The 26,873-nt window shown below is 48.3% G+C and overlaps 1 protein-coding gene across 5 annotated transcripts in view; it reads right to left on the bottom strand.

Moving 5' to 3' along the window:
* Positions 1 to 341: 341 nt before the first annotated feature.
* IFT46 (intraflagellar transport 46) overlaps positions 342 to 26,873 on the bottom strand; it is a 73,823-nt gene continuing 47,291 nt past the window's right edge. For 2 of the 5 annotated variants that reach the window (XM_077633575.1, XM_077633577.1), the window contains exons 8-10: positions 15,604 to 15,782; positions 12,650 to 12,738; positions 342 to 566 (exon numbers count right to left, since the gene is read on the bottom strand). In XM_077633575.1, coding sequence (XP_077489701.1) covers positions 362 to 566; positions 12,650 to 12,738; positions 15,604 to 15,782 — 473 coding nt within the window. In that variant the 3' untranslated portion in view covers positions 342 to 361. The remainder of the gene's footprint in view (positions 567 to 12,649; positions 12,739 to 15,603; positions 15,783 to 26,873) is intronic. The other 3 variants (XM_077633576.1, XM_077633579.1, XM_077633580.1) reach the window with 3 other exon arrangements.

Raw genomic sequence — 26,873 nt, 5'->3', positions numbered from 1 at the left:
AATGTCTTGCAATCAAAATTCATCTAAGTTTCTCAAATATTTCACTTCATGTTATCCATTTGCTTGAGGCCCCCCGTCAAAAGCACAAGGGGCTTCCTTTATGCATCCTGATCAGCGACCTCCGAGAAAGAGGAACTCAATCCTTGGACTGCTAGGTGTGCCCCGCTAAACAGCTCAGAAGCACACCTGTGCACTTTTGATGCGGCTCTGCGTCTCGTGTTCAGAAAAATCCGAGGCGATCGCCGACAAATGACGCGTGTGCAGAGCTGTTGGACTTCGTCTGAGCCCAAAAACATTTATCGGTGCACGTAGAACAAGTTGTATAAATTAATTCAGAGCTGTAGAATGCCCAGGCGCAGTTTTATTTACTCGTTGGATGCCAACATTGGGTTCCTTCAGGCTGCACAGGTCCTCCCATGGAGAGTGCTGGTTCTGGGCCATGGAGGTGACGGAACCGCGTGGCCCATCGGGTGCTTACTTCAGAGCACCAGGCGGTCCACTCCTCCGGCGTCAGATTCCTCGGTGACTGTCCTGCCAGCAGCCGCAGCCTCCATCGCCCCGAAGTGCTGCCCAGATAGAGGAAGGGAGTATGGTCCACAGTTATCTTGAGAAGCGAACTACAGGTTGTGGATCGAACACACCCAGCAGCACTTATATGGGCTGCAGTTCCTATAGAATTTGTGCGCATATCTGTCATTCTTTTTTATAGCTGTAAGCAGCGCAACGCCATAACAGATTGATATGTTCGGGATACTCCTCAATTTTCTTCGTTGTTTACACTCTCTCCTGCAGGATTCAGTACAACACCAGCACGCATGCGCAATAGCCTCTTTAGCACGTGCTTCACAAGGATGAAATTCGTATTTCCACCACCTTGTTCGAAACGATATTCTTCTTTCCCTTCCCAGATTACTCGAAAAGTACGAGCCACACGACCCACCACAAATGGGCCGAACTGGGGTGCTGCAATGCAACGCGCTTACTGATTTACTCCTTTTTAAAGGAGTAAATCAAAAGGAAGACGAAATAAAAGGAAAAAGGGTGCAGCCACGTGTGGTTTAGCGGGATTATCATGCTGTTGTGTACGTGGATGAACAACTGAAAATAAATAAGTGTTCTTCCAAAAACACGTCTTTCTCTTTGTGCGCATGTTTTGCTGGGGAGGTGCCGTCGTTCGTCACATGAGCTGCAGTTCTTGGTAGCGTTTCTTTGAAAAGGGAACTCTCGTTTGCTGAGATTGCAACGCATGTAAAAACTGCGCACGGCGGAAAATTAATCCGGAGCCCTCAACTACATTTTTACTATTGCTTTTCGGCTTCGGCATGTAAAAACCCACTAATTCTTTCACGGTAAGAACGTGTATGCGACACAATGTAGTCTTGACATAATCGTCTAAGGAGCAAAAGAAAAGCATGCAACGCATTTCGAATATGTTAAATTTTTCCACACAGTAGCAGCGTAAATCTGCATACTTTATTGTTTACAGCATTTCGGCTTCAAATCCAAGCTCTTGAAAGGTATGTCTAGCCGCTCTGTTGTTATCCGCTGCTACTGAACTGACGCAAAACAGAAGTACCACACATCATTGAGGAAGCCTAGCTGAAAGGAAAAAAGCAGGGCGAGCGGAAAAGGGAGGGAACTCCTTTACACACAAGCAGCTAAGCGTTCCTTTTGAGCAAGCAACTTTTCATGCCAGCACAAAAATGGAACCCGATGAGTGCTCCCTTTAAATCAAACCTCCGTAGATATTCTGCTGCAGAAACAAGCAACGAAATGATTCCAGCAGCTGCTCGTCTGCTGAGGAAAGAACGCAGTTCTGCTTGGTGAATATTTCTTCAAAACTAAGGCCGCCGCGGAGGTTCAGTGGTCATGGCACTTGGCTGCTTGCCCGAAAGACGCGGGTTTGATCCCGGCTGCGGCGGTCAAATTTCGACGGAGGCGAAATTCTAGAGGCCCATGTGCTGCGCGATGTCAGTGCACGTTAAAGAACCCCAGGTGGTCGAAATTTCCGGAGCCCTTCACTACGGCGTCCCACATAGCCTGAGTCGCTTTGGGACGCTAAACCCTCATAAACCATTTTTTCAGAACTGGGAACTTATAACTGCATCATGTGGAGAAACCACCATCGTGGAGCCATTTTTCGCCATCAGCAGCATCAAAAAAAAAAAAACAGCTCGCAAATCACGCAATTAAAAGCGCTCCACGCGCTTTCCAGCGTGCATGATCAGCAACGGATGGATGGCTGACCCTTTAAATCGGACGGTGGCTCAACCCACCTAGCCATGACTTATGAAATTTTAGTCTTGTCTTGATTTTAGCCACCAATCAGACAACCTTCGCTTGGTTACTCTACCCGCTTTTCCTTCACTGTCCTAAAACCCCAATGTCTTGGATAAATCAGCCCCGCTGCTTTCCACTGTAGGGTGAAACCCTTTACAGAAAAGTATCGAGTGTTCAGCCGCTTCCTCCTCCCCTCCGCGCGCAACGCATAACGTGTCTATCTCGTGGTACCTGACTCTATATGTCTTAGTCCGATAAACTCCCGTCCTGGCCTCAAGCAACAAAGACCTTCCCCTACAATTATCATTTGGCAGTTTCCTGCTTAAAAATCCTGTATGTTCCCAGTGCTGATTTCGTCAGCATCCCTGTTTTCCACAGAGCTCTCTCTGTTCCTTTAACCTTTTTCTTAACCGATAATTGCTGATTTGTCCCCCTACTGCTGTCCAGGTATCTGCTTGTCAATTTTCTAGTTCGCTTTCTCCATTTCGTGTCAGCATTCCTTATATACAGGTATCTCAAAACTTTCCTCGATTAGCCTCTAGCATCAGCGCCCCTGGCTGCATCGGTGAGCAGCGGTGCCACTTCCGGCAAGAGAAACGCGCCGCGCTTTTCACTCGGGGCTCTCGGTGACTATTCTTCATGGCTTGAAGCTCTTTCAGGCTCCCGGAAAGCTTCCTCAAAGTTTAATTTGGCCTTTTAGCCCCCCCCCCCCCCCTTCATGGCTTGAACTTTTTCGCGTCGGCTCGAGAATGCGAGCGAGCCAGCACCAGGAGCATGGAGAAGCCACCACGGAGGGATGCCGCGGCCGACCTCGAGGGGAGCGTGCATATGCCCCTCCCCCCCCCCCCCCCCCCCCCCCCCTCGAGACCGGCTGTTGAGATGCATGCATCTTTTCGACTTCCGTCGCGCCTCGGCGCTGGGCGCGCAGGCGCTCGTAGGTTGCCTGATAACGCGCTCTGTCAAAAGTTGCATGCTTTGTCCACCAGACCATGGGCGGCAGCAGATGGGGGTAAAGGACGCTTGCCTTATCTGCTCTTTTTTGCCTATCCAGAGTTCACCTAAAACTGCTGCCGTGGCTGCGGAACTGCCCCCTGATTGACTTCACTGACATCGTGGAAGTGTCGCGTTTCCGGTTGCCGGGATTGCAACTGGACACACGGGCGGCAGCGGCGGTGGTGAAGGACGCTTGCCTTAGCTGCTCTTTTTTTGCCTATCCGGGTTGGTAAATCCGCTTATTTTCCTGTCAAACGCTGCGCTGCTACTACCGCCGTTGCCGCCGTGTTGTGCGATTTGCTCAGTGCTGTTTACTATGCACGCCTTGTGTCTAACTGGGTGCTTCGGTGCACCTCTGGACCACTTGCCAGTCCCGTGACGAGCCCCTGCCAGATGACGGACGCGTCCTGAAGTGTAGCGAACGTGAGTCCTCTTATACCACATTGGTACTTAATTGTTCTGGATGGTCAGAGTCAGCTTTCAAGACCATAGGCGAGGGCGGCCGCAGGGCATGGCGATGTGTAACCATGCAGTCCATCAAAATCCAAATGTGAGGACTAACTATTTTCCTGGCAGACATAACTCGGAGGCTCGTTGTTCTGGCAGGACTGCCAACTCGCGTGGAGAGATCAAGGACTCTATTGTTTTAGAAGTATGATGACATCCTGAATTGACAGATTAAAAAGAGAGACATGACGTGTAGGCAAATTAGAGACTGCCTGCACTTCAGGCGATATTCAGCAGCTGAAGCGACTGCAAATGATCTTGAGTTTCGTAGCAGGAACCTAAACATAGAAGCTCACGGCATTCAAGCCACTCCAAACGAGTATTTGCTAAGTTTAATAATGAAGCCGTGACTGTAGACTTTTCATAACAGACAGGGAACGATACTTTCGCTATTCATAGACTTCAATCAAAACCAAATAAATTGCCTGAGATTATTGTGCGATTTTGCCAACAGTCAAGTGTGATGACCCCCATAATGCGCAGGTCCACACGGGACGGAGAGGCAAAGAGACACCGTATGGCTCAGTTTAAACAAACAGGTATATTCAATAATTACACATGATTAAGATTATACATCAGAGGCTGGGGCGTCCGAGCTTACGTGCCGACGACTTCATGGGGGCGATGGAGTGGCTCCGGAGTTGGGCTCGAGCGGTTGCTGGCAGAAGCTGCACGCCGTCGGGCTTCGGCGCTGAAGGCCCTCTTCGCTAACGATGTCGTCCTGAGCGTGTATGCAGTAGAATTTCAATAGTCGTCCGTTTCTTCGAGGATGGTTCACAAACCCTTCCTCTAGTGTCGTTCGGCTTGGAAGATGAACAGGAGGCGAGCTTGTAGATGATGACAGCAGAGCATAATTTTACAACATACATATACAGAGAGTTAAACTGGAAAAAGCAGAACTGAATTTACAAAAGAACAAACTTTGCACTACTTTACTCATCGACCGGGCAGGTTAGTGCCTAAGTAGCATCACATTACATGCTAAGCATGGAGCCCCAGCTCAGACTGGACTGCATCCGTTTACATGTGCTTTTAAGCACTTGATTAACAAAGGACTAAGGGCGGTCATTTCCAGTGGCCCGCCCAAAGCATCAATTCTCCAATCCAAAATAACATGCGAGATGGGGACAACCCCTTGGGTTGGGCTTAGCCTCGAACCCAGAGTCTGTTAACAATACAAACTAAATAAACAACAAAAACGCCACCACTCTCTCTCAAGTGAGAGTATACACAGGCTCTCTCTTCGGAGCTAATTCACTAGCGCCTGTCTTTCCACATTCTTGGCGAGTACTGCCTGTCCGCCATGACAGGTGTCCGTCACGGCCCTTCTGGGAATGCGCTTTTGTTCACGAGGCACGGCGGGAAGCTGTGGGTGCCTTCCCGGCGATAGCCCACGTCGAAAGGGGAAGGAGGGAAAGAATGTTGTCTTCGCGGTAGCGCATAGCGTCGGCTGTGGTACGGCGCGCTCTGGCCCGCTGACAGCTCCCTTGTCCTGGAATGTGCCCGGAAATTGGGGAGGATAAAGCCTGTTTCCCCGCGGCGGCGGCGGCGGGTCCGGTTGTTCTGGTCGTCACTCAAAGAGCATGGCTGGGTAATTGATGATGCCGCTGTCACGGCGGCGGGTCCCTTCGTTCTGGTCGTCACTCAAAGTGCATGGCTGGGTAATTGATGATGCCGCTGTCATCTGGGTCTCCGTCTACGCCGCGCCGTGGAACGCGGAACCTCGCAGCACACAAGGAATGTCACACAAGCCATGATAAGTGGCTGGAAAAGCGGAAAGCCGTTAGAAAGGATTCATCGGGTGTTTCCGCCACTGAGAACATGACGCATCAAAACCGAGAGCTGCTCCGCTGCGTAAAAGAGTGGTTAGGGAACCGTTTTTCCTTGTAAGGAAAAGAGAGGGCGCCGTTGTCGTTTGTTGTGCTGCTGACCTCGATAAGCTCTGATATGGTTTCACTTGGCCCTGCATCTTTCTTTTGGTTTTCCTCTCATCCTTCTCAAGTGAGCAAGAAGACGTTATAAACCTTAAAAACTTATATGATACTGATGGCCAAAAATGCTGTAGTTGCGTTCATTTTAATCTCAGATTGGGTAGAAATAAGTAGTATGAACTTGATTATTTTTTTAGTGAGGCGCAAATGCGCTTTGATGTTGTGATGTTTTCAGAAACATGGTTTGCCTCTGAAGAGGACGTGTTTGCATTTCCAACGTACAAATCTTACTACATGAAATGCACAGGAAAAAAAAAGACGGGAGGTGGTGTAGTAATGTTAATCTCAAACTCAATAGATGTTGAACTTATGTCCGAATTTGCACCATCACTCCTTCTTACGAGACGCTTGCTATTAGATGTGGTACTTCAGTTTTTTTGTGTTTGTTACCGCCCTCCTTCAAATGGTGTTCGTCTGTTCCGTTATTTTTTCTACTCTCTTTTAGAATTTGTGAGTGAAAGAAAATACGGATTAATTATAAGTGATGACATCAACATGCTAGCCGATACCAGCGTTAAGACAGAGCAATAATCATTACTAAACTGTCATTCCTCTCAAAACTACATAACGTCGCCCACGCGAATTACTCCACCATCAGCAACACTTGTAGATCTGTTCATAACCAATCCAGATCCTTCTCTTGTTAAAGCTGGCACTTTAATTAACAATATTAGTTACCACTTGGCTATATTTTTGTTCGTCAGTCAAGTTCGTAATACACCTAAACAACTGCGTTCGGAATATTCCTACCGTCTCACAACTCCTGAAACGCTATCTGCTTTTAGAGACTGCTTAAGCAGAGCAAGCTGGACCGATGTGATTGCAGAGAGCCGCCCCAACTTAGCATGCGATTTATTTATGGAAAAGTTATCTGAAATATACTTTGCGTGTTTCCCGATCAAGGAGTTTGAAACATGCAAAAGAAGTCTGGAACCATGGGTAAATAAAGAAAGTCTCAAGCTTATAAAACATCGGGATAAACTGTTCAAGAGATTTATAGTCAGTAAATCCCCGGAAGCGCTCAAGGAATTCAAGAAATGCAGAAATTTTGTCACTAAACACCTACATGATGCAAAAAAAAGCAATATTATTCTAACCTGTTCAACTCAACACAAGGATGCGCAGACAATGTTTGGAAGGCACTTAACACTGTAATTAATAATGCATCAAAAGCAGTAACTAAGATAGTTAAAGCTGGGATAGAAATTCGAGGTGCTGAGTTATAAAACGATTCAAATGACTTCTGTCAGTTGGTGGCCCTAGCACCAGCACTTCTGACCTAAAATATATGAATGACCAAAGTAATCCAGCCATATTTCTAGAGCCAGTCTCAAATAGTGAGGTTGTAGCCACATCTTTAGCCTTGACCAATAGTAAAGCCGTGGGCGCGGGCAATATTCAAATGAAGCCTGTAAAACACGTAATTGATTTACTAGCACCTTGCTTACCCACATTTTCAATGTTTGTTTTTCGGCGGGACTTTTTCCCCGAAGCATGCAAAAAGTAAAAGTTGCATTTAAAAAGGGTAATAGAAATGATTTGTCCGGCTACCGTCCTATATCGATTTTACCTGTGTTTTCCAAGGGTTTGGAGAATATGATTTTGAAACGCCTGACTTCTTTCAATGACCGCTTTAACTTGATAAGCTCCTTACAGTATGGTTTTCACAAAAACAAATCTACTGAGCTCGCACCACTTGCCCAAAAGGAATTCATTTTAGGAAAACGAATGCAGAAATATGCTACTTGGGCTTTTTCTGGATTTTTCAAAAGCCTTCGACTTAATTATGTCCTACTTGCAATACCGCTCTCCGTTTGTCGTCATTGAAGGAGAACATTCCTCGATAAAATCCTTTAAAACAGGTGTCCAGCAGGGAAGCGTACTGGGACTGTTTCTGTTCATTCTTTATATCAATGAGACAGACCATATCGATGAAACGGCCCATCATATAATCTATGCTGGTGGCATGAGTTCGTTCTTTTCAGGTGAATAATGTGCAGATTTAGCGAGTCGAGCAAATAGCGCTCTGTCCATAATTAATGCATGGGCACAAATGAACTGCCTAAAAGTTAACAGTGATAAAACCCCCGCCACACACATGTGCAGTTGCCCCCTATTTTGTTGAATACGTAACTCTGAAACTGAAGTGGTCAAAAACTTTAAATCACTGGGGCGTATACTTTTCACAAAATATGATATGGGATCATCACGTGAACTGTGTTATCAATAAACTATCTAGGACAGCCGGCATTATGCGCCGCCACTGCTAATTCTTCCCTACGTCTGTCAACATACTCATATATATAATTGTTTATTTTCTTCTTCATTAAGTTACGCCTTTCTTATCTGGTCAACAACAACAGCTTTAAATATTAGTAAGCATTCCATCTTACAAAAGAGAGTACAAGCTATGTCGTATGTATAAACTCGGTTTACTAAAAAATAATGATGCTATAACAAGCTTAGCACGGCGAGCGGAAAACTTCCCCGTTTAGAATGTTCGCTATCCTGAAGTGTGCTATGTCGCCAAATGCAGAACCAATTATGGACATCACCCGCCGCGGTGTCTCAGTGGTTAGGGCGCTCGGCTACTGATCCGGAGTTCCCGGGTTCGAACCCGACCGCGGTGGCTACGTTTTTATGGAGGCAAGGCACCCGTGTGCTATGCGATGTCAGTGCACGTTAAAGATCCCCAGGTGGTCGAAATTATTCCGGAGCCCTCCACTAGGGCACCTCTTTCTTCCTTTCTCCTTTCGCTTCCTCCTTTATCTCTTCCCTTACGGCGCGGTTCAGGTGTCCAACGATATATGAGACAGATACTGCACCATTTCCTTTCCCCCAAAACCAATTATTAATATCAATTATGGACATCAAATGCCGAAACCTCTAAATCGCGTATTAATTGAAACTAACATTGACACGCAGGGCAGTATACTGGGACCGATCTTATTCAATCTGTATATTAATGATTTAATAAGCATTAGTGATCAAGCATATTTTCTTATCTATGCAGACGACACTAGCATTTTCTTTCAGTCCAAGGAGATTAAGGAATTCGCAAGTTTAGCCAATACCACCCTCGATAGGTTGTCTCAATGGAGCACAGTAAATTCCTTAAAAATAAACGCAGCGAAAACCAAATGTATTTTATTTGCGCCGGTGCAAAGGCAAATAAATCGTAGCTTGGATATCTATTTTGACAATTCTAAAATAGAGATCGCGAAACAGGTTAAAACACTAGGAGTCATTTTTAGCGAAAATTTAACTTGGGACGCTCATGTTGGCCTTGTAGCTAAAAAGTTGGCGAGGGCATGCGGAATGATTTGTAGATTGCGACAGGTGATTCCACCGAAACTCAAGCTTCTTGTATATAATGCCTTATTTCTCCCGCATATAAACTACTGTAACCTTGTTTGGGGGACAACATCTGCTACACACATCCACAAATTACTTTTAATACAGAAAAAAGCTATCCGCCATATTGCAAATGCCCCATACGATTCCCATACGCGGGATTTATTTCAATCATTTAATGTCTTGACGGTCACGCATGCATACATATTTAACCTGTTCTTAAAATACAAGAGCAGCTTAAAACACACAAATGAGCATTTTCTTCGAATGAGCCGCCTTAAAAAATCCTTGCAGCTGCCATACAGTGTAAGGCAAAGAGATACATGGGATTTGCCATTTTCCCGAACCAATAACGGTTTTAACAGGTTGCAATATCGTGTACCATTCCTGCTAAATAGCCTTGAAAAGTTACATATAGACCCGAACACCATGACTAGAAAACAATGGAAAAAATTTTTAATGACGAACGACGGTATCCAAATTTAAGAAAAAAGTACAGAAGAAAAATGTTGCAATGTAAACGTTTTCTCTTATTTTGGAGCATGCTTGTTTTTGTATTAGGTTCGTACGATTCTTTTATTTGTCTGTACGTCCTGAGTGTAAATGGTCTAACTTAGACCAGAAACTCGTTTTTTTTTTCCTTTCCCTTTTGCTGCATATGTATCCAAATATGTTGGCCTGCACGTGGGATGCTGTTGTACGCGAATACATTTGTATTGCTTTTATCTGTGAGATGCAACACATATATATATGTAAAAACTTGCATTTAACATGACTGAAAAACCTTCACGCTGCCAATCAAACAGGGGCAAGGGCCTTGTCAAGCTGCTTGTAGCAGCTTTTTTGCTCTTGTCCCAGCATTCCTTTGTTACACGCGGAAGAATGCTGAATAAAGATTTGATTTGATTATATCACCAAAAGAACTGCATGAAATGTTTCTATAATGATGCCATACAGTGACTTTTTTCTTTCCTTTCTTTACCTGGTACTTTCCTGTTGGAGCGATTTTGCTTAACCCACACATGTGTCTCGTCCTAGTGTATTGTACTTCCTTAGCTTCTATGCTGCCGCCTGTGCTCGGGGATCAGGGCTCCTCAAGCTGTTTCTCACAACTTTTACCTGTCCTCCTCGAAACTTTTTTGTTGCGGAATAAATTTGATTTGGTCGAACGTGAGCTCTGCAATCATCCTGCAGTTGACTGCGCCAAGAGGAGGCCACATCAAAATTCGCCGAGCGCAGCATGACGTTTCCCAGTGTCACAAAATTCGGCGCATATTCGGAAAAGCGGCGCTGCGCTTAAGCAATCGCGCCCGCGCGTTGTAAAATAAAACAAAAACAGCGGAGAAGGAACCCCGGAGAGCGCTCAGCTTTGCGTGTGCTGCTGCCCTTTCCACTCAGCTCGCCGGCGCGGCGCCAAAGGAAACATGGCCACGCGCGGCGTCGACTTCTCTAGAATGTCAGAGTAGTTTCTACTCGTCGCCGGCGGAGAGGGCGTGACCTTTACCGCGCTAAAGTGATACCCTCTCCCCTTTGCTCTCGCGCCAGCATCTTCGCATCGCAAGAACCCAGAATTTTCTCGAAGGCGGTTTCCGCGCTTGACCAATGGGGTCGCGCGCCCGGCCCGAGAAGGAGTTAGTGCAGTTGATACTGCGTGTATGTGCGCGCCTGCCTTGGCGCGAAGAACGAACAGACGCGGACCGCGTCTATCAATGAGGGGCTGTAACCTTTCAACTCTCCTACTATCTGCAATTGTGGCTCGTCTTGAGCCAGTGAGCAGGCCTGTGCACTTTCCTTTTTTTTTCCTCCTGGCAACAACAAACAAACCGTCTGTCAGCCCGAGCCGCCGTTTAAGCTTCCGAGAAGCGCGCCCGCTCGACTCCCGGGAGAACACCACTCGCCCAGCCGCGCACCAGCGAGGCAACGTGTGCCAGTCTGCGGATCGGTCCCATCGTGCTCCTCAGGTCGTCGGACTGTCGCAGTGCCCGGTGAACAAATTGTGTTTTGTTCGCTTGTCTCTATCTGTGTTAGTGCACTTTAGGTGCATAAATTTTGTTGAATTGTTCTCTCTCTATTGTTACTTTGCATGGGTTGCATTGTATTTGTAAATCACTGTGTTTGTGCTCGTACGAGTGATTGTGAAATCCTCTGCATCGTCTCTTCGCTGTATAAACTTCGTTTTGTTTGTGAACCTTTGGCTCCGACCCATTCTCTGGCTTGCTACCGGCGAAAGCTGGGCACCAAACGACCAACCCCCTTGGCAATTGGTAGCTGGTCTCCGGTTGAGCTTGTCACGCTGAGTCGAGGGCATCTCCTCTGTGACCGAGACCGCTAACCCCACACGCTCTAAGGGTGTCTGGGAGCGCACGCCAAAGTGCGCGAAGTGGTGACACCCAGTAAGGCACTTATGTTATTTAGGAGCGCTCTCACTGGTAAGAGAACATGTGAGCTTTTGTCGTTCAGCTTATTTATGCTTAAAACCCTCCTCTCTCTCTGCAGTGCGAGGGGGAAACTACAAAGGGTGTTCCCACCCCGAGAGCGGAGGCACGGCGGTCAGCACTTAGTACACCGCGGTAGAGCGGCGACTGCCTTTACCGCATTGGAGGAATGCGAAAGCCCCCTCTTCGCCTCTCTTAGCGCCACGGCATCAGCGCGCGATTGCAGCAACGGGAAGAGGGCGACTGGCGTACAAGCGGCGCGCCGCATTTCAAGTTTTTTTTTTTTTTGTGCGCCGCCGCTCCGTGTGTCTCACGTGATCATGACGTCACTTCAGCAAACCGCCAAGGGCGTAGGAGCGACGCATCGAAGCGGATGGATCCGTATACTCATTTCACGTTTGGCGTGACATCGCTCCGCGCCGCACTGTTACACCATTAATTCCAAATAATTAAACTTTAATTATATATAATTCACCATTACCACCCTTAATTCACCCTAATTCATGCATAAAACTTTTCATTAATCATTAATTGATTGGCTTCAGATTAACTGCGCATTTTCCCTCGTTTCATCGCAATATTCTTTTCGGGTGTTCAGATTTGGCGCCACGCGTTGGCTCCGCCCGCACTTCTGGGCACATGGTCCCACACTTACGGTGTTTTCAAATTTGGCGCCACTCTTGTTCTGGTCCCGCCTACTTTTTGGACATCTTTGGCTCTAATTAACTATTCATCCGATTTCGAAAATTCTTGTTTGCGCAGCATCCTCACACCATCCTCTTTCGATTACAACCACTTGTTTGACGCTACCTCTTCTGAGTTCCCCACAACTGCTGTGGACACAGCCTTGTCAACATAGCCTAGTAAAGCTTTCGCTCTAATCAGCGGCGGCGGATATAAGCGAGATTACACGACTACGTTCCCAAAGTGAGCATGCGGGCCTTCCCTCACGCAAGCAGTTTTTTTTTTTTCAAGACAGCGGCGCAACTTTCGTGGTTGCTTTCGGCTGCAGTGGCGCATAACAGCCAGCTAATCACAAGCTGCTCATGCTTCGCTGCACGATTCCCCCTCCGATAGGCGCCCTCTCACCTGTGAGTTCTTGAATGCTGTGTAGAGGGTGAAGAAGACGTGCAGCGACTGAATAAGCTTGCCCTTGTACACCGGGACGTCCACCAACACTGCATTGTTCGAAAAGTACGAACGGTCAACTTGTTATGACGAGTATTTTAGGTGAGTACGGCGAGCTAGCGACATCTTTTGAAAAACTATAGATACCAAATTTTTGCTTGCATGTTTTCTTCTTCCCAACAACGCGCTAGACATTGACATTTCCCCATGGTACTCGCTTACGACGGCTAAATAATTTATAGCTGAATTTCTCTTTTTGAGGGCGTAACAGTTAATGGAGATACACCTAAGCAATCTGCGATTCGCTGATACCATTGCCCTGCTTAAGTCACTCAGGAGATTAACTGCAAACCATGATCAATGAGTTAGACAGGCAGAGCAGAACGGTGGGTCTAAAAATTAGCATGCTGAATATCAAAGAAATGTTCAACAGAGGTGCTGAAAGTGGTAAGGGAGCGCATATGGCAGGTTCTCTCAGATCATGAATGGCAGTTTGCCAATATACCTGAAGAGAAAAGTGTACATCAGCTGTATTGTACCAGTGCTCACCTATGGGGCAGATAGAAAATGGCAACCCTAGGACAGCGCAGCGAGCTATGGAATGAAAAATGATAGGTGTAACATTAAGAGAATGGAGGAGGGCAGAGTGGGTCAAAGTCGAGGGCGCCGTCAATCCGAGGAAGTGGATAAACATCCTTTCGAGTGATCTTATTGAGGGTGCGATTGTCGACACAAAAGAGTACTGAACCATCCTTCTTTTGTATCAGCACAACTGGGGAGGACCAAGGACTTGAAGAAGGGCGTATGATGTGGCGCTTGAGCATGTCGGTTACATTATCTTGAGTAATTTTGCGCTCACTAGAAGACACGCGATACGGGCGGCGGCGATTGATGCGCGAACCGTCAGTGTGAATGTGATGCGTAGCCGCCGAGGTTTGGCCCAGAACTTTTGACTGGGTATAAAAATAGCGGCATGCTTGTTCAAGACGGCAAGCAATTCTGCTTTTTGAGCAGGCGTCAGATCGTTGCTGATAGCAGCGGAAATAGGTGCAGGAGAAGAATCATGGGACGAAATGGCGAAGCTTGATGGGGGCGACGAAAGAACGGTGACAGGTTGAGCGGTAGACACAGAAGCGACTTTAGTGCCTGCGCGTAGAAGAATGGGCTCCGACGTAGTATTGAACGCAGTCAGAAGGGCAGTCCCATTGACGAAGCGAAGAAGGCATGCGACGAGAATGCCCCTGGAGAGAAGGGGGCTGGGTGTGGCGAAAACGTCCCCAGCGTTTACGTGAGCGGAAGCAAGGTAGAGGACATCTCCGGAGCCAGGATAAAGTACATGGTCTGTGGTGTTTATCAAGAGATGAGAAGGCACTGCAGGAGTGTCAGAAGGGTCGGATTCAGCAACTTGCAGAGTAGGGGGGGGGGGGGGGGGGCAACAGCTTGCGCGGAGTGGAGGAAATCCCAGCCGAGGATGAGGGGGTGAGCACGGGAGGGAAGTACAGCGAACTCGATGTGGTGCAGGATGCCGTTGATAGTGACGCATGCTCTACACAGACCGGAAGGATGCATCATTACCAGCACGGAGAGAAGGACCGCAGTAAGGAGTGCGCACTTTGCGAAGATGGGAACACAAAGCAGAACTGATGACGGAAACAGCGGCGCCGGTATCAATCAATCAATGCTTCTACAATACTGCCTTCAAGATCAACGGTTATCATGTTCAGCGGTGGTGGAGGAGGAATTGAAGGGTGGGCGGGTGGTGCAGATTTACCTCCGGAAACTGCACAATTTAGTTTTCTGTATGGCGACCAGGGGTCTGAGAGGCGGAACGTAGAGGCGATAAGGAGCGGCGGAACAGTGACGGGGAGCGGCGGCGCGACGACCGGACGTTCGACGAGCGGTCTGGAGAGGGCGACGGAGAGGAGAAGCAGGGAGGATCATTGGGGAGAAACGTTGGCCGGTAAGGATACGATGAGTACGTGTCGTCGTGATTAGGAGCATTAGCTGCAAAACTAGGGCGGTAGCCATACGATGAGTAGGTTTCGTCTTTGCGGAAGTGACCAAACAGGTTACGCTCATCGCACGGACGCCAACGACAAACACGGGCAACATCTCCACGAATTCCACAGTAGTAGCAGAGGCGGAGGCGGGCGCCAAACCGCTGGATACGTGTCGGGTCGCTGGGATAAGGAGGCGACAGTCTGCTGGACGGGCGGCGAGTGTGAAGGATAGATGGGAGCAGCAGGAGACGCAGCAACCTGGGCATATGTGGGCACAGAAAGGGGTGCAGATGGTTCGGATGTCGCGGGGCGAGTGGCGGAAGCGAGCTCGTCCTTGATGAGATCACGCAATGGCGAGGTCGGAGGCCGGTGCTGATAGGATTCCACCGGCAGTAAGGTGGAGCCGTGCAGCTCCTCTCTGATGATGGAGCGAATGAGAGCGCAAGTCCACATCAGTTGAAAGGCGGGGGTCCCAGGCGTCTTGCAAGCGGCGCGATTGGAGGTCGTCAAGACGGTGACCTGTGGTGCGGATATCGTGGACTGAGGTAGGATTTTGGCTAGCAAGCGTGTTAAAAGCGAATGAGCCGATGCCTTTAAGAATGTGACTGACCCGATCGTACTCGGATATTGGCACTGTTGACACATCGACACAGGCTTAATAGATCTTCAATGTAAGACATGTAGGATTCGCCGGGCAGCTGGACACGCGCATCTAACTTTTTTTTTGTAGGTGGCCGGGCTTGCACCAACAGTTCCAAAAATTTGCCGAAGCTGCTAGGTGACCAAACAGCGGAAGTGGGTTCAACCGAGCATAGCATCCTTGTGATTGATGAATCAAGTCTTTGCCACAGCGCTTAAATAGAATGAGGCGTTGATGATCTTCATGGCAGAGTCCCAACGATTGTCGGCACTTACTTGGTTGTACTGGTCGAGCCAGTCCTCGACGTCATCACCACGGAGACCCACAAATGTAGGAGGATCGCGTTGAAGGGTGGTGACGGTCCACGTCAGGTGTCCAGGTGACGGAGGGGCAGCGGGTGCATTGGAGTCAGGACTGCGGGCGGATGGATCAGCATGAAGGGGAAGCACACCTGCTAATTAAAGGACCGGCAAGGCCAGCGGAAGAGTCACTGCGATGTTGTTCGACGGTTTCAATCGTGGGGGATGGTCCGACCAGGTGACGACAGGAACGTAGTTGCAGTGTTGCAGCGGAGAGGACGCAGGATCGAGAGCAGACTCCACCACTTGGAAGGAAGGAAGGAAGGAAGGAAGAAAGGAAGGAAGAAAGAAAGAAAGAAAGAAAAAAAGAAAGAAAGGAAGAAAGAGAAAGAAAGGAAGGAAGGAAGGAAGGAAGGAAGGAAGGAAGGAAGGAAGGAAGGAAGGAAGGAAGGAAGGAAGGAAGGAAGGAAGGAAGGCCTCAGACGTTGCTGGCACATACCCACTACGGGGGAGGGGCCAAGACACAGGCGGTTAATTGCTGGAAACAGGAAAGTTTTGACAGGAAAAGGGGTGGTAATAGGATGTAGCCTGATAGATTGGAAGACGGAAGGACAGGGGTCCTGTTAACTTGGAGATCGAAGACGGGACAATGGCTTAATGTGCATAATAGTATACAATGCCTGTAAAGTTGCAATGACGTACTGACTGAGAGCGGGAAGAAGAAATTAGAATGGGAGGCGCTGAGTTTCTTGAAGAAAATTTTGCACAGCGGAGCGCACACTCCTGTCGCTTCGTCCAAGCAAAGAAGCGCCAATGGAAAGAACAACCGCGGAGGACACAGGCAAGCCCAGTTGATGAAATGGAATTTGCAAAAGACGCTTCCTCAAATGAGAGAAGCGGCGGCAGAACAGCAGGAAGTGATCTATTGTCTCAGGTTCGGCACAAAAAGGACACAGTGGGGAAGCCGCCAGGCCAGATCTGTGAAGGTAGAAATTTAGAAGGGGAACCCGGCAACGCAAGCGCGTGAAAGAGACCTCTAGTCTGCGTGAGCGCCAGTCTTTGCTACTCCAAGGATGCAGAAGATGCAGATATTCGGGAGATGATGTAAGAGCCGAGGAAGCAGATTCCTGAAATATTGTGTAGCTGCGAAACCTCACCGCAGCTGTATACGCACACGGCAGAACAGCAATAATTGGGCCGCAGAGAGAGGCTCTTGCTAAGGAATCTGCAACTTCATTTAAGTGAAAACCCATGTGACCAGGTACCCAAAGCAATCTTATCGAATCAGGAACTTAAAGAGGCGTAATGCCCGAGACTCAGTGGGTGAGGATAAGGAAGAGCAAATGGACAGAGAGTCTGTCATAACCACAACCTGGGAAACGGTAGTTTCTAATTTTCGTAAGGCTGTGAGAGTGTGGACGAAGCGAGGTTTTTTTGCCACTCGCAAGTATGGCGGCCAGGCTCCTCCGAAGACGAAGACGCGTGATGATAATGAATATTTACAGATGAAGACGACGGTCGAGCACTGTGCTTATAATATGTACAAAAAATGTTCCGACAACGAAGCAGTGCGCATGTTTGCATGTAAAAACATTCACATCAACCAGCTTCGTCAAGATACGCGATTTTGTGGGACCGAAGGGGTGCTTACGCACGTGTCAGAATTGTTGTGAATGAGGTAGGCTTCTTTTAATTCTCTCGTTAATTTTTCTCTGTGCTCGTAGAACGCTGACGCATCATTGAACAAAGGCATCCAAGGAGTTTGCAAAGGGGCTTGTGGCTGCACTCCTTGCAGCGTAGTGCTAGGTTCGATGATGGCGCTTTGTCTAAGGAGTTTTCATGTTCACGTAGCCTTATGTTGAGACATCTTCCTGTTTGGCCGACCTAATTCTTTCCACATGTGAATGGAACTCTGTACACACCTTTTGAGCACGGAAGAAAAGATACATCATGTTTTACCTGGCACCTCTCATGGTCTGCACATCGTTTCTTCTCGTCTATTTTTCCGTCTACTTTGGCACAAATGCTTCCTAGCTTAATGGGCGCAGAAAACATAACTTCTACTCCATACTTATGTCCAACTAGGCGGTACGACATTCCATGAACATCCGGTATGACCGCAATAGTTTTCTTTTTACGGGTTGTCTCAGAAACCTGTCGTTTGGTATAGTAGACTACTTTTTTCAGGACCTTACTGCACGCGAGCAAGGTCACATCGTCAGGAAAGCCTGCTGACCTCAATTTGTGCACCTGCTGGTTGTCACAAAATTCGGCGCATTTTCGAAAAAAAAACCGGCGCTGCGCCTAAGAAATCGCGCCCGCGCGCGGTAAAATAAAACAAAAACAGCAGAGAAGGACCCCCGGAGAGTGCGTAGCTTTGTGCGTACTGCTGCATCTCAGCTCGCCGGTGCGGCGCCGAGGGAGCCATGGCCGCGCGCGCCGTCGATTTCTATAGAATGTGGGAGTAGTTACTGCTCGTTGTCGACGGAAAGGAGGTAACCTTGTCCGCGCTAATATGATACTCTCTCCCCTTCGCTCTTGCGCCGATGACTCCGCGTGCCGCGAATCACCTAGATTGTTCTAGAAGGTGGTTTCCGCGCTCGACCAATGAGGTCGCGCGCTCGGCGCGAGAAGGAGCTTGTGCAGTTGTTGCTGCGTGTATGTGCGCGCCTGCCTTGGCGCGAAGAACAAACAGACGTGGGCTGCGCCTATAAATGAGGGGCTTCAACCGCTGTCGGTTAGTCCGAGCCGCCGTTTAAGCTTCCGAGAAGCGCGCCCGCTCGACTCCCGGGGGAACACCACCGCCCAGCCACGGACCGGCGAGGCAACGTGCGCCAGTCTGCGGATCGGCCCCGCTATGCTCCTCAGGTCGGCGGACTGTCGCAGTGCCCGGTGAACAAATTGTGTCTTGTTTGTCTCTCTCTGTGTTAGTGCACTTTTGGCGCAAAGATTTTGTTGAATTGTAATCTACCTCTACTGTTACATTGCACGAGTTGCATTGTACTTGTTAATCACTTCGTATGCGCTCGTGCGAGTGATTGTGAAAGCCTCTGTATCGTCTCTCTGCTGTATAAACTTTGTTTTGTTTTGTGAACCTTTGGCTCCGACCCATTCTCTGGCTTGCGACCTGCGAAAGCTGGGCACAAAACGACCAACCCCCTTGTCACTTGGTAGCTGGTCTCCGGGTGAGCTTGCCACGCTGAGTCGAGGGCATCTCCTTTGTGACCGAGACCGCTACCCCCACACGCTCTAAGGGTGTCTGGGAGCGCACGCAAAAGTGCGCGAAGTGGTGACACTGGTTAAATCTATTCTTAATGGCATGCTCGCAGGATTTCAAGATTGCTGAACCTATGCATGAAACGGCTATGCCACACTTGACTAACTTGGAATGGCCGTATTTTAAACTGAGCAAAGGCTTCGATTTTGGTGCAAACGCCCAACAAACATGGTCTTGTCTGAAATTCAACCTAAATAAAGAAGCGAAACCACATAACCAGACGAAGATACGAGAGTGAAGTCACGAAATATCTTAAGAATGTCCTCGATGCACTTGGAGAGGTCATACGTTCTTACGAACAGAAGGTAATTGTCGACGTAACTGAAGACCTTTTTTACATATGTTATCAATAATGGCCTTGTCAACATAACTCAGATAAATTTCACTAAAAATCGGTGCCACACTCAACCCAATGCACACGCCTGTTTTTACAAATACATTTGCCCTCAAACTGAAAAAATGTGGATTGCAGGTATATGGACAACAGTTCTAGAAAAATGCCACAGAGGTGAAGTTTTGCTCGTCATTGTCATCTGTTATACATTTGCGAACACATGCCAAGAGATGTTCATGCGGAAGCGAATAGTACAGGTCCTGAAAGTCTATACTGAAGCCCCTACAGGCGCCTGGTTTTGACGTGACAAATATACGACAAGAGCAGATGAATCTGACTCAAGGAAAGGATCCTCAATTGTTAGTGTGCCAAGGCACTTCTGCAGAAACTTTGACACCGCATGCTGCCATGTGTTTCGCTCAGTGATAATACATCGAAATGGAATCCCCAGTTTATGCGTCTTTGCTGCAAAAATACTTCCAAAGAATTGATTTTTGCTTTTTTTATAGAAGAGTATAAACGCTCCAAGCCCTGACTGCTCAAAAGCTGTGAAGCTTCCATCTTATTCCTTTTTACCTGGGCATTTACAATCTTGAAATACTTGTGGATGGCTACTCTCGCTTTTCCTTGAACATGGTTTGGCAAGGTACAACCTTTGTCTGTAAAGTTCCGAGACTGAGTCCATTAAAGAAGATGCGTTTAAGATTGAAATCATTTGAGCAGCACCCCTTCAAAATAGTCTCCCTTTCAGTCTATACACAGCTTCCAACGCTTCTTGAGCTCTTGGAAACAGTTGGAAAACGGTCTTCTGACAGGGCTGTCAGCTTATTTTGGCCTCCACGCTCCCCATCCAGCGACCTTTTAGGGCTTTTTCACGCGAGGAAACAGGAAAAAATCTAATGGGGAGAGGTCAGGCGAGTATGGCGGATGGGGAAGTACAGTAATGCTGTGCTTGGTGAGAAATTTTGTCACGCTGAGAGCAGCGTGCGGCCTTGCGTTATCGTGGAGAAGGCTCCATTGTCCAGGTGCCCATAAGTCAGGGCGATGACGTCGCAGTGCATCATGCGTGTGTTGGAGCAGGCGGATATAAAACTCCTGATTCACCGCATGCCCTTGTGGGACGAACTCGTGGTGTATGACACTTGCGGACAAAGGTTGTAGAGCGTTAGTCCAGCTGGTACTTCATTTTTTTCCATCGTAAAACCGCGCACGAAGAACACAAAGACACTTCCGTGTCCTTCTTTCTGTGTATTTCCTTCCAAGTGTCCTTGTGTATTTTTTTCGCTGTTTGACGACGCAAAAAAATCTTGAACAGGGTTTCTGGCATAATTATGAAGAATCCTCCTTTGTCGTAAAGGATTGCCCTTAGTTTTTGGGATGCCAGGAAATTAACCAAGGGAGATAGGCTAAAAGCCCTGTTACTTTTTTCCTTATGAACACTTACAGCTTCAACGCAGTCAACAAGGCTCCTTCGTTCTGCGGAGCTTGGTGGGAGATGTTCCTCGCCAGTCTTCTCAGTTTTTTTTTCTAGCATCGGCTGTACACAGAGCTATGGTCCCAGCCTTATAACCTTCTGGTGTTTTTTGGGCACCTGCTGTTCTCCGAAAATCAGTAGCTTTAGTTTGGAACGGGGAAGCTTCTTGTTTGTCGGAACATTTTTTGTACATATACGCGTTCCTCCAGTAAACCAAGTCGTTGATAGATAGCGCTTTCCAGTCTACTCGCTTGTCCTTTGTCTGTTGCGCTGTGTTTAAGAATGTTGCACGAACTAGCTTAACTCTCCGTGCTATTACAGTGTCTGTTTCTATTTTGTTTCTTTTGTTCGTTTACAACTTTCAAATTCGGCCTGTCCGGTGTTTTGATAAACAGTTAAAGTTGAGTTCTTGCGATTTTTTCTTTGGCTGTGTGCACTATTTTTTGCTCTTTTGTGCTATACTATGTTCCAAGCCTGCCACAGCCTCAAATGAGGCTAGCAGTATGTTGTAAATAATAAATATAATGTGATGTCGGCGTTGTGGGCGAAAAATCACGGGCATGACCCTGGCATGCAGGTCCCCAGAGAGCAACCTAAGAGGCAGGTGGGCTGACTAGGTCACACTACCTTGTGGCGTCATCACAACCTGCCTACCGTGGCAAGTGGTAGTTAACTGAAGAGCAACCTGGCTCGCACAAGGCGCACCGCTGGGAGCACCTGCCATCGCAGGGCAGTGGTATCCCAGGGATCTATGGAATGTAAAGTGGCCCCTACAATTTTTTTTATACCATGAAGACGTCATCTTGGATTTTTTGTGACTGCATGCGGTCAACGACGACAATTCCAGGTTTCGTTTCCGATGCGCCAAATAATGTTTTCGCGTTAAAAAGCCTCGAGGCGCGAGCCATGCGGGCTCCACTAAGTTTTTCTTGAAAAATACAGAAATTTTCTGGCAGCTGCGTTGCCAGAAATTGTCTGTGGTGTTGTGTTTTCTGATTTGAGCTTTTATGTTTTTAAACAAACGTTTTCTGTTTTCACTTACAAAAAAATTGTCATGAAATGTCTTTTTTCTTTTTTTCTGTTTTTTCAAAACTGTTTTTGCCTTGCTTATATTTGTAAACGTGCATTATGACACCAGGCAGTTTGTGCAAAATCATGTTTATTTAAAAAAAACAGCCCGGGGAACTTTGAAAACATGAAGCTGAATGGGATTATTGGCGCATGAGCTCCATGGTGCCGGGCCGTGCTGGTACTTTGTTCCGCAGCCCAAAATGGCTCTACTCGAAGCAAAGGACCGGCTAAAGATTAGCATAATAAAAATATCTAGACCATTTAGGTCACATAATATATCCATAACAAATATAATTCTACAACAATGAGAAAAGGTGGCCAACAGTCACAGTAATTAAATTGTAGGCGGCCATCCGAGGTGTAGGTATCAAATAGCAACGTTTATAAATTTACATGTAGCAGCCAACTATTGAGGCCCATCTCGCTGATTCAGTGCTGGGCAGCAGGCGCCAATTATGGTGAGAGTCTACTCTTGAAGGCGGGTGATAAGCACGACCCTCCACAGTATAACGAGTATGCTTCAATTGAGGCCTTTGGCATTGTCGAGTAGATATGCCTGGAGCTGGCACTTTGATCAAACTTCCCTTCGGGCCTTTCTGAATAGCGTCGTCATCCACACCGCAAGAAATATCTGACGAAGGCCACAATGCTATTCAGTGTACGAAAAATTCAGTACGGCAGGATCACGCGTTATACAACACGTGCCAAATAGGAGCCATTCGCACCGCTTACCTTCTTTCGCATACAGTCCAGTCGGTAAAAACGTGCAGAACACGTCTATCAACGGCAAGTTGGCGACCATCTTGAAGAGACCAAGGACGCAGCAAAACAAAGTACCGCGCAATACACAGTGTACATTAAACCATGCGGCAAATTGCCTATTCTCGCTATTTTAGTGTACTGGAATTATAATGGGTTGCATGCTTTTTTAAAGCAATTTTTTTCTAATGCGGAAGGTCACGGAACTGGTACTTCAGATGTAGCCGCTTTAAGGACAGTAAATGTGGGACTTTCTTGCGGGCTAGTTGGTTCATAGTTCAAAAAATGTTAAAACTGCGGAAAAGACGAGGAAACAGGCAACGAGGAACATACATCTCTTACATCACAAATAAAAACAAACGAATAAAACCTAAAAACACAAAAACTGCGCCCGTGGTGTTTTGCATGTTCCTCGTTGCCTATGTCCTAGTCTTTTGCGCGGTTTTAACATTTTTTGGACAGCAAATGTCTCTTTTTTTTTTGAAGCGATTTTTTTTTTGCCTCAGGGCATAAAAACTATGAAGTGAGAGATGAGTAAAGTACTTAAATGAAAAAAAGGTGTGCTGATTTGATGAAATCAAGAAGTGAACGATGATATGGACCCTGTGTCCAGGCAATATAGGAATTCGGATTGTCCGGTGAGAGTCCCACTGCCGCCAGGTGCCGAATTCTCGTCGGCTGCAGCCCCGGGCAGTCCCACAACAGGTGGTGGATATCCGCCTCACAGTCTCTGTTCTTGCAGACTGGACACCCGGGGCGGGGATATAAATCTTTGAAATGCAGCCACTTGCGTGTCACACCTGGAGTTAGGGCAACCCCGACCCGTATCCTCCGAAGCGCCACCTCCTCTGCACGGGTAAGACCACAGGGGAGGGTTACCGCACACGGAGGGATTAGAACACGTGTGCGGCGCCGGAGGTGTTCCTTTCTTGTTAAAAGGAGGGTGGTGTCATCCAGAGTGAGAACTCGAGGCAAAGACGAGGTTGGGGTCGAAAGGCGGGTCGCAGAATCTGCGCTGCTTTGTGCGCTCAGGAGGTCACGCGGGACCCACTCAATACGGATTTGCTGCGGGATGCGTGCCGCTAGACGATGGATGTCTTGGCAGATTTCTGGGGTGCGACTGACTCGTCGTAGTAGGCGTGTGACGTGGAGGGCGTCGGTGCGAACGACAATGCGGGCCGTGGGTAGCATGGGAACGGCGGTCACAGAGCAAAGTGCCTCTTGAACAGCAATCATCTCCGCACAGAAGGAGGAAGGAGGTTCTGAGAGGCAAAACCTTGACGTTTCGTTCAGAGCAGGCTTGCAAGGATAGTAAACTGCCGTTGTCGTTTCGCAGGCCTGGATGATTGCGTCAACGTACATAACGATGGAGCCATGCGGCAGATATTGGCGTCTTGCTCTATAATTCGGTCGCGAAACGACGATGCCGCGCGGGTAGATGATGGCCGACGTAGATCAGTTGGCTTGCTGTCGCCTAGCTGCACAAAACGCCAAGGAGGAAGAACTGACGGGGGCGGCTGTAGAATGGAGTGCGATGAAGCATATGCCCTGAGTGCACACGTTGTGTGTGTAAGGCTTGACTTTAGGCGGCGAGCATCGCGTCGTGTCTACACCAGCTCTTCTAGTGTATTCAGCTGCGCATGTTCTTGGAGCGCCACGATCGGGGTAATGCGGGGAAGGCAAGTGATGACCGTCATTGCCTCTCGATTAACAGCTTCTAGATGATCCCATTGAGCCCTCGTCAAATGCTGGAATTGGGCTTGGTAAACGAGGCGCGGTTGCACAACCGCCCGCACCAACTGTCGTGCAACATGAGAGCGGGCTCCGCCTATTTTAGGAGCAATGCGTCTGATCAGACCCAACGTCTGAATTGCTTGCTTTTTAGCCCGAGAAAGCCAAGCAGTACCTGTTCCTAACTCGTGTATTGTCAAGTCTAAGATTTTTACGGTCGAATTTTCTTGAATTGGAGTTCCGGATAGATGGAGACGAATAGGTGTTGCAGCCAGTTTACGGCGCCCCAGCGGTTGGCGACTGACACGAACGTGGTTTTGCTTACTGAAAGCTGCAGACCAATTGAAGCAAAAGTCGACGTAATATCTATGGCTGATTGTAGGCCTGCTGCTTCAGTCATCAGGTCATTGTGAGTGCTCCACACCATTATATCATCAGCATACAATAAGAACTTAATCTCAGAGACATCATGTAAGCGCCAAGCAAGGGGGATAAAAGCAATATTAAATAATGTTAGCGATAACACCGATCCCTGGGGAACGCCGCGAAGGGGTACAAATGATCCGACGGCCTCACCACCGAGGCGTATGGCAAAGTGTCGGCCTTCAAGGAAGGATTTAACAAAATTGCGCACTCTATAACGGGGAAATGCAGCATGTCAAGCGATTCCAGGATGGCAGCATGACTGATATTATTGTACGCCTTTTCAACGTCCATGGCCAGTACAGTACGTACATTGTGGCTGCGAGTTGAGGCCAGAACTGCTGACGCCAAGACAGCCAGTCCATCTTCTGTACCCATGGACGTACGAAAGCCAATTTGGGCGGGATGATAGAAACCATGGTGCTCAAGCCACCACGACAGTCGTGTGGCAAGCATTTTTTTCGGTAAGCTTGCATAATGTTGGCGTAAGTGATATAGGCCGGAAATTTCCGAGGTCTGTCGGCGGCTTCCCCGGCTTTGGTATGGGGATCACAATAGCCGATTTCCATATTTCTGGTACGACGCCTTCTATCCATACCTTGTTGATGGTGGCGTGGAGTTGAGGCAGTACAGCGGAACTTAAGTTCTTGTAAACCTCGTATGGAATGGAGTCCGGACCGGGCGCAGTCTTCCGACGGGCCTCGTCTATTGCTGCAAGCAACTCGGGCATTGAAAATGGGCTTGCAATTCCCTCGGCGTCGGCTGTAGATGGGAGCTTATCGACATATGCTGGAATGACAGCCAATGGGGCTCCTATGACCCTTGGAGGCAACACATCATACTTGGGGGAAAAACTGCCGCGCTGCCTCTTTGGCGAAATCATCCGGAGCTAAGTTAGCTGAGAAGCATGCTGTGGCCGCTGCGTCAGGACGACGGGAACCATGTTCCATCGCACGAAACGTTCGCCAGAGAGCAGCATTCGATGACTTTGTCGAGAACTGCTCACACCATGCATTCCACTGCCGTCGCGAGAGATCGCGTTCATATCTGCGGGCCTTGGCAGTAAGGTAATTCAGCCTTGTCCGTGCTAGCGCAGAAGTCGGGTCTCGGGAAGCTGCCGTCTCCGCTAGTCGGCGAGCAGCCCACAGGTTAAGCAGACCCACATCCGGCGCCGGGAATTCACGTCCGTCCAGGTGACAGCAGTAGCCTTATTCAGCGCAGTTTGTATGCAGTCCACAAGTAGTGTAGATGATTGCAGAGAGAGGTCTTCGACGGTGGTGCGAAACGTGTCCCAATTGACCACAGAACACCTACGGCGTAATCGGCGGGCCCTTGATGGATGGAGGCCGATGATGATAGGATGGTGGTCACTACCCCAGCAGTCTGGCTCCAGGTGCCACGATGGAGTCCCGGCTACTGACCACCACGTAAGGTCCGGAGCATATGTTGGACTGCGAGCAAGGCGCACAGTCCGCGTTGCTGAATCTGGATGGTTGAGTAAAGCAAACAGCGCATCCGCGAATGCGTCCCGCACACGCCTACCACGGGGGCTTGAAGTGGGGTACCCCCAGTCCGGATGAGGGGCGTTAAAGTCACCACCGACTAAAACAGGCCACCCTGGGTGCTGTCGTCGTAGAGTTAATAACCACCCCAGAATAATGCGGGAGGGAGCTCCACCGGCGGGTCTTACATAGTATGACACGACCACAACAGTTGCCTTGGGAAGCTTCACAGCCACTGCGACTACTTCTTGATATGAGGTGCACCAGTTTTCTAGAGAGAGGCGAACTTGAGGAAAACGCGCATCAACGTACACCGCCACCTTTCCCGGAGGTGCAAGTGCACACGACGGTCGTTCATTGAAGGAGACATGTATCCATTAAAACCCGGAATGGATGGCAAGGCATTGGTCTCCTGCAGTAGCAGGGCCCACACCTGGAGCTTGTTCATGCGAAGTCGAGATTTGAGCTCTCCCAGCTTTGTGGAGAGGCCTCTGCAGTTCCATTGGATCACACCAGAACTAAGTGTACTCGCCATTTTCGATTAGGCTTCCAAGCGTTGTAGTAGAACCGATGTCAGGTTAGATAACTGGTTTACCATAAATCGGAGGAGGGATGTTGAGTTATCCTACAGTGATGCAGAAGACCTGGTAGGGTCGGCGAAAGACGCATGAGGGC

Source organism: Amblyomma americanum, chromosome 8 (assembly GCF_052857255.1).
Source record: "Amblyomma americanum isolate KBUSLIRL-KWMA chromosome 8, ASM5285725v1, whole genome shotgun sequence".
NCBI classification, from domain to species: domain Eukaryota; kingdom Metazoa; phylum Arthropoda; class Arachnida; order Ixodida; family Ixodidae; genus Amblyomma; species Amblyomma americanum.
This window is presented reverse-complemented; position numbering and strand designations above follow the sequence as displayed.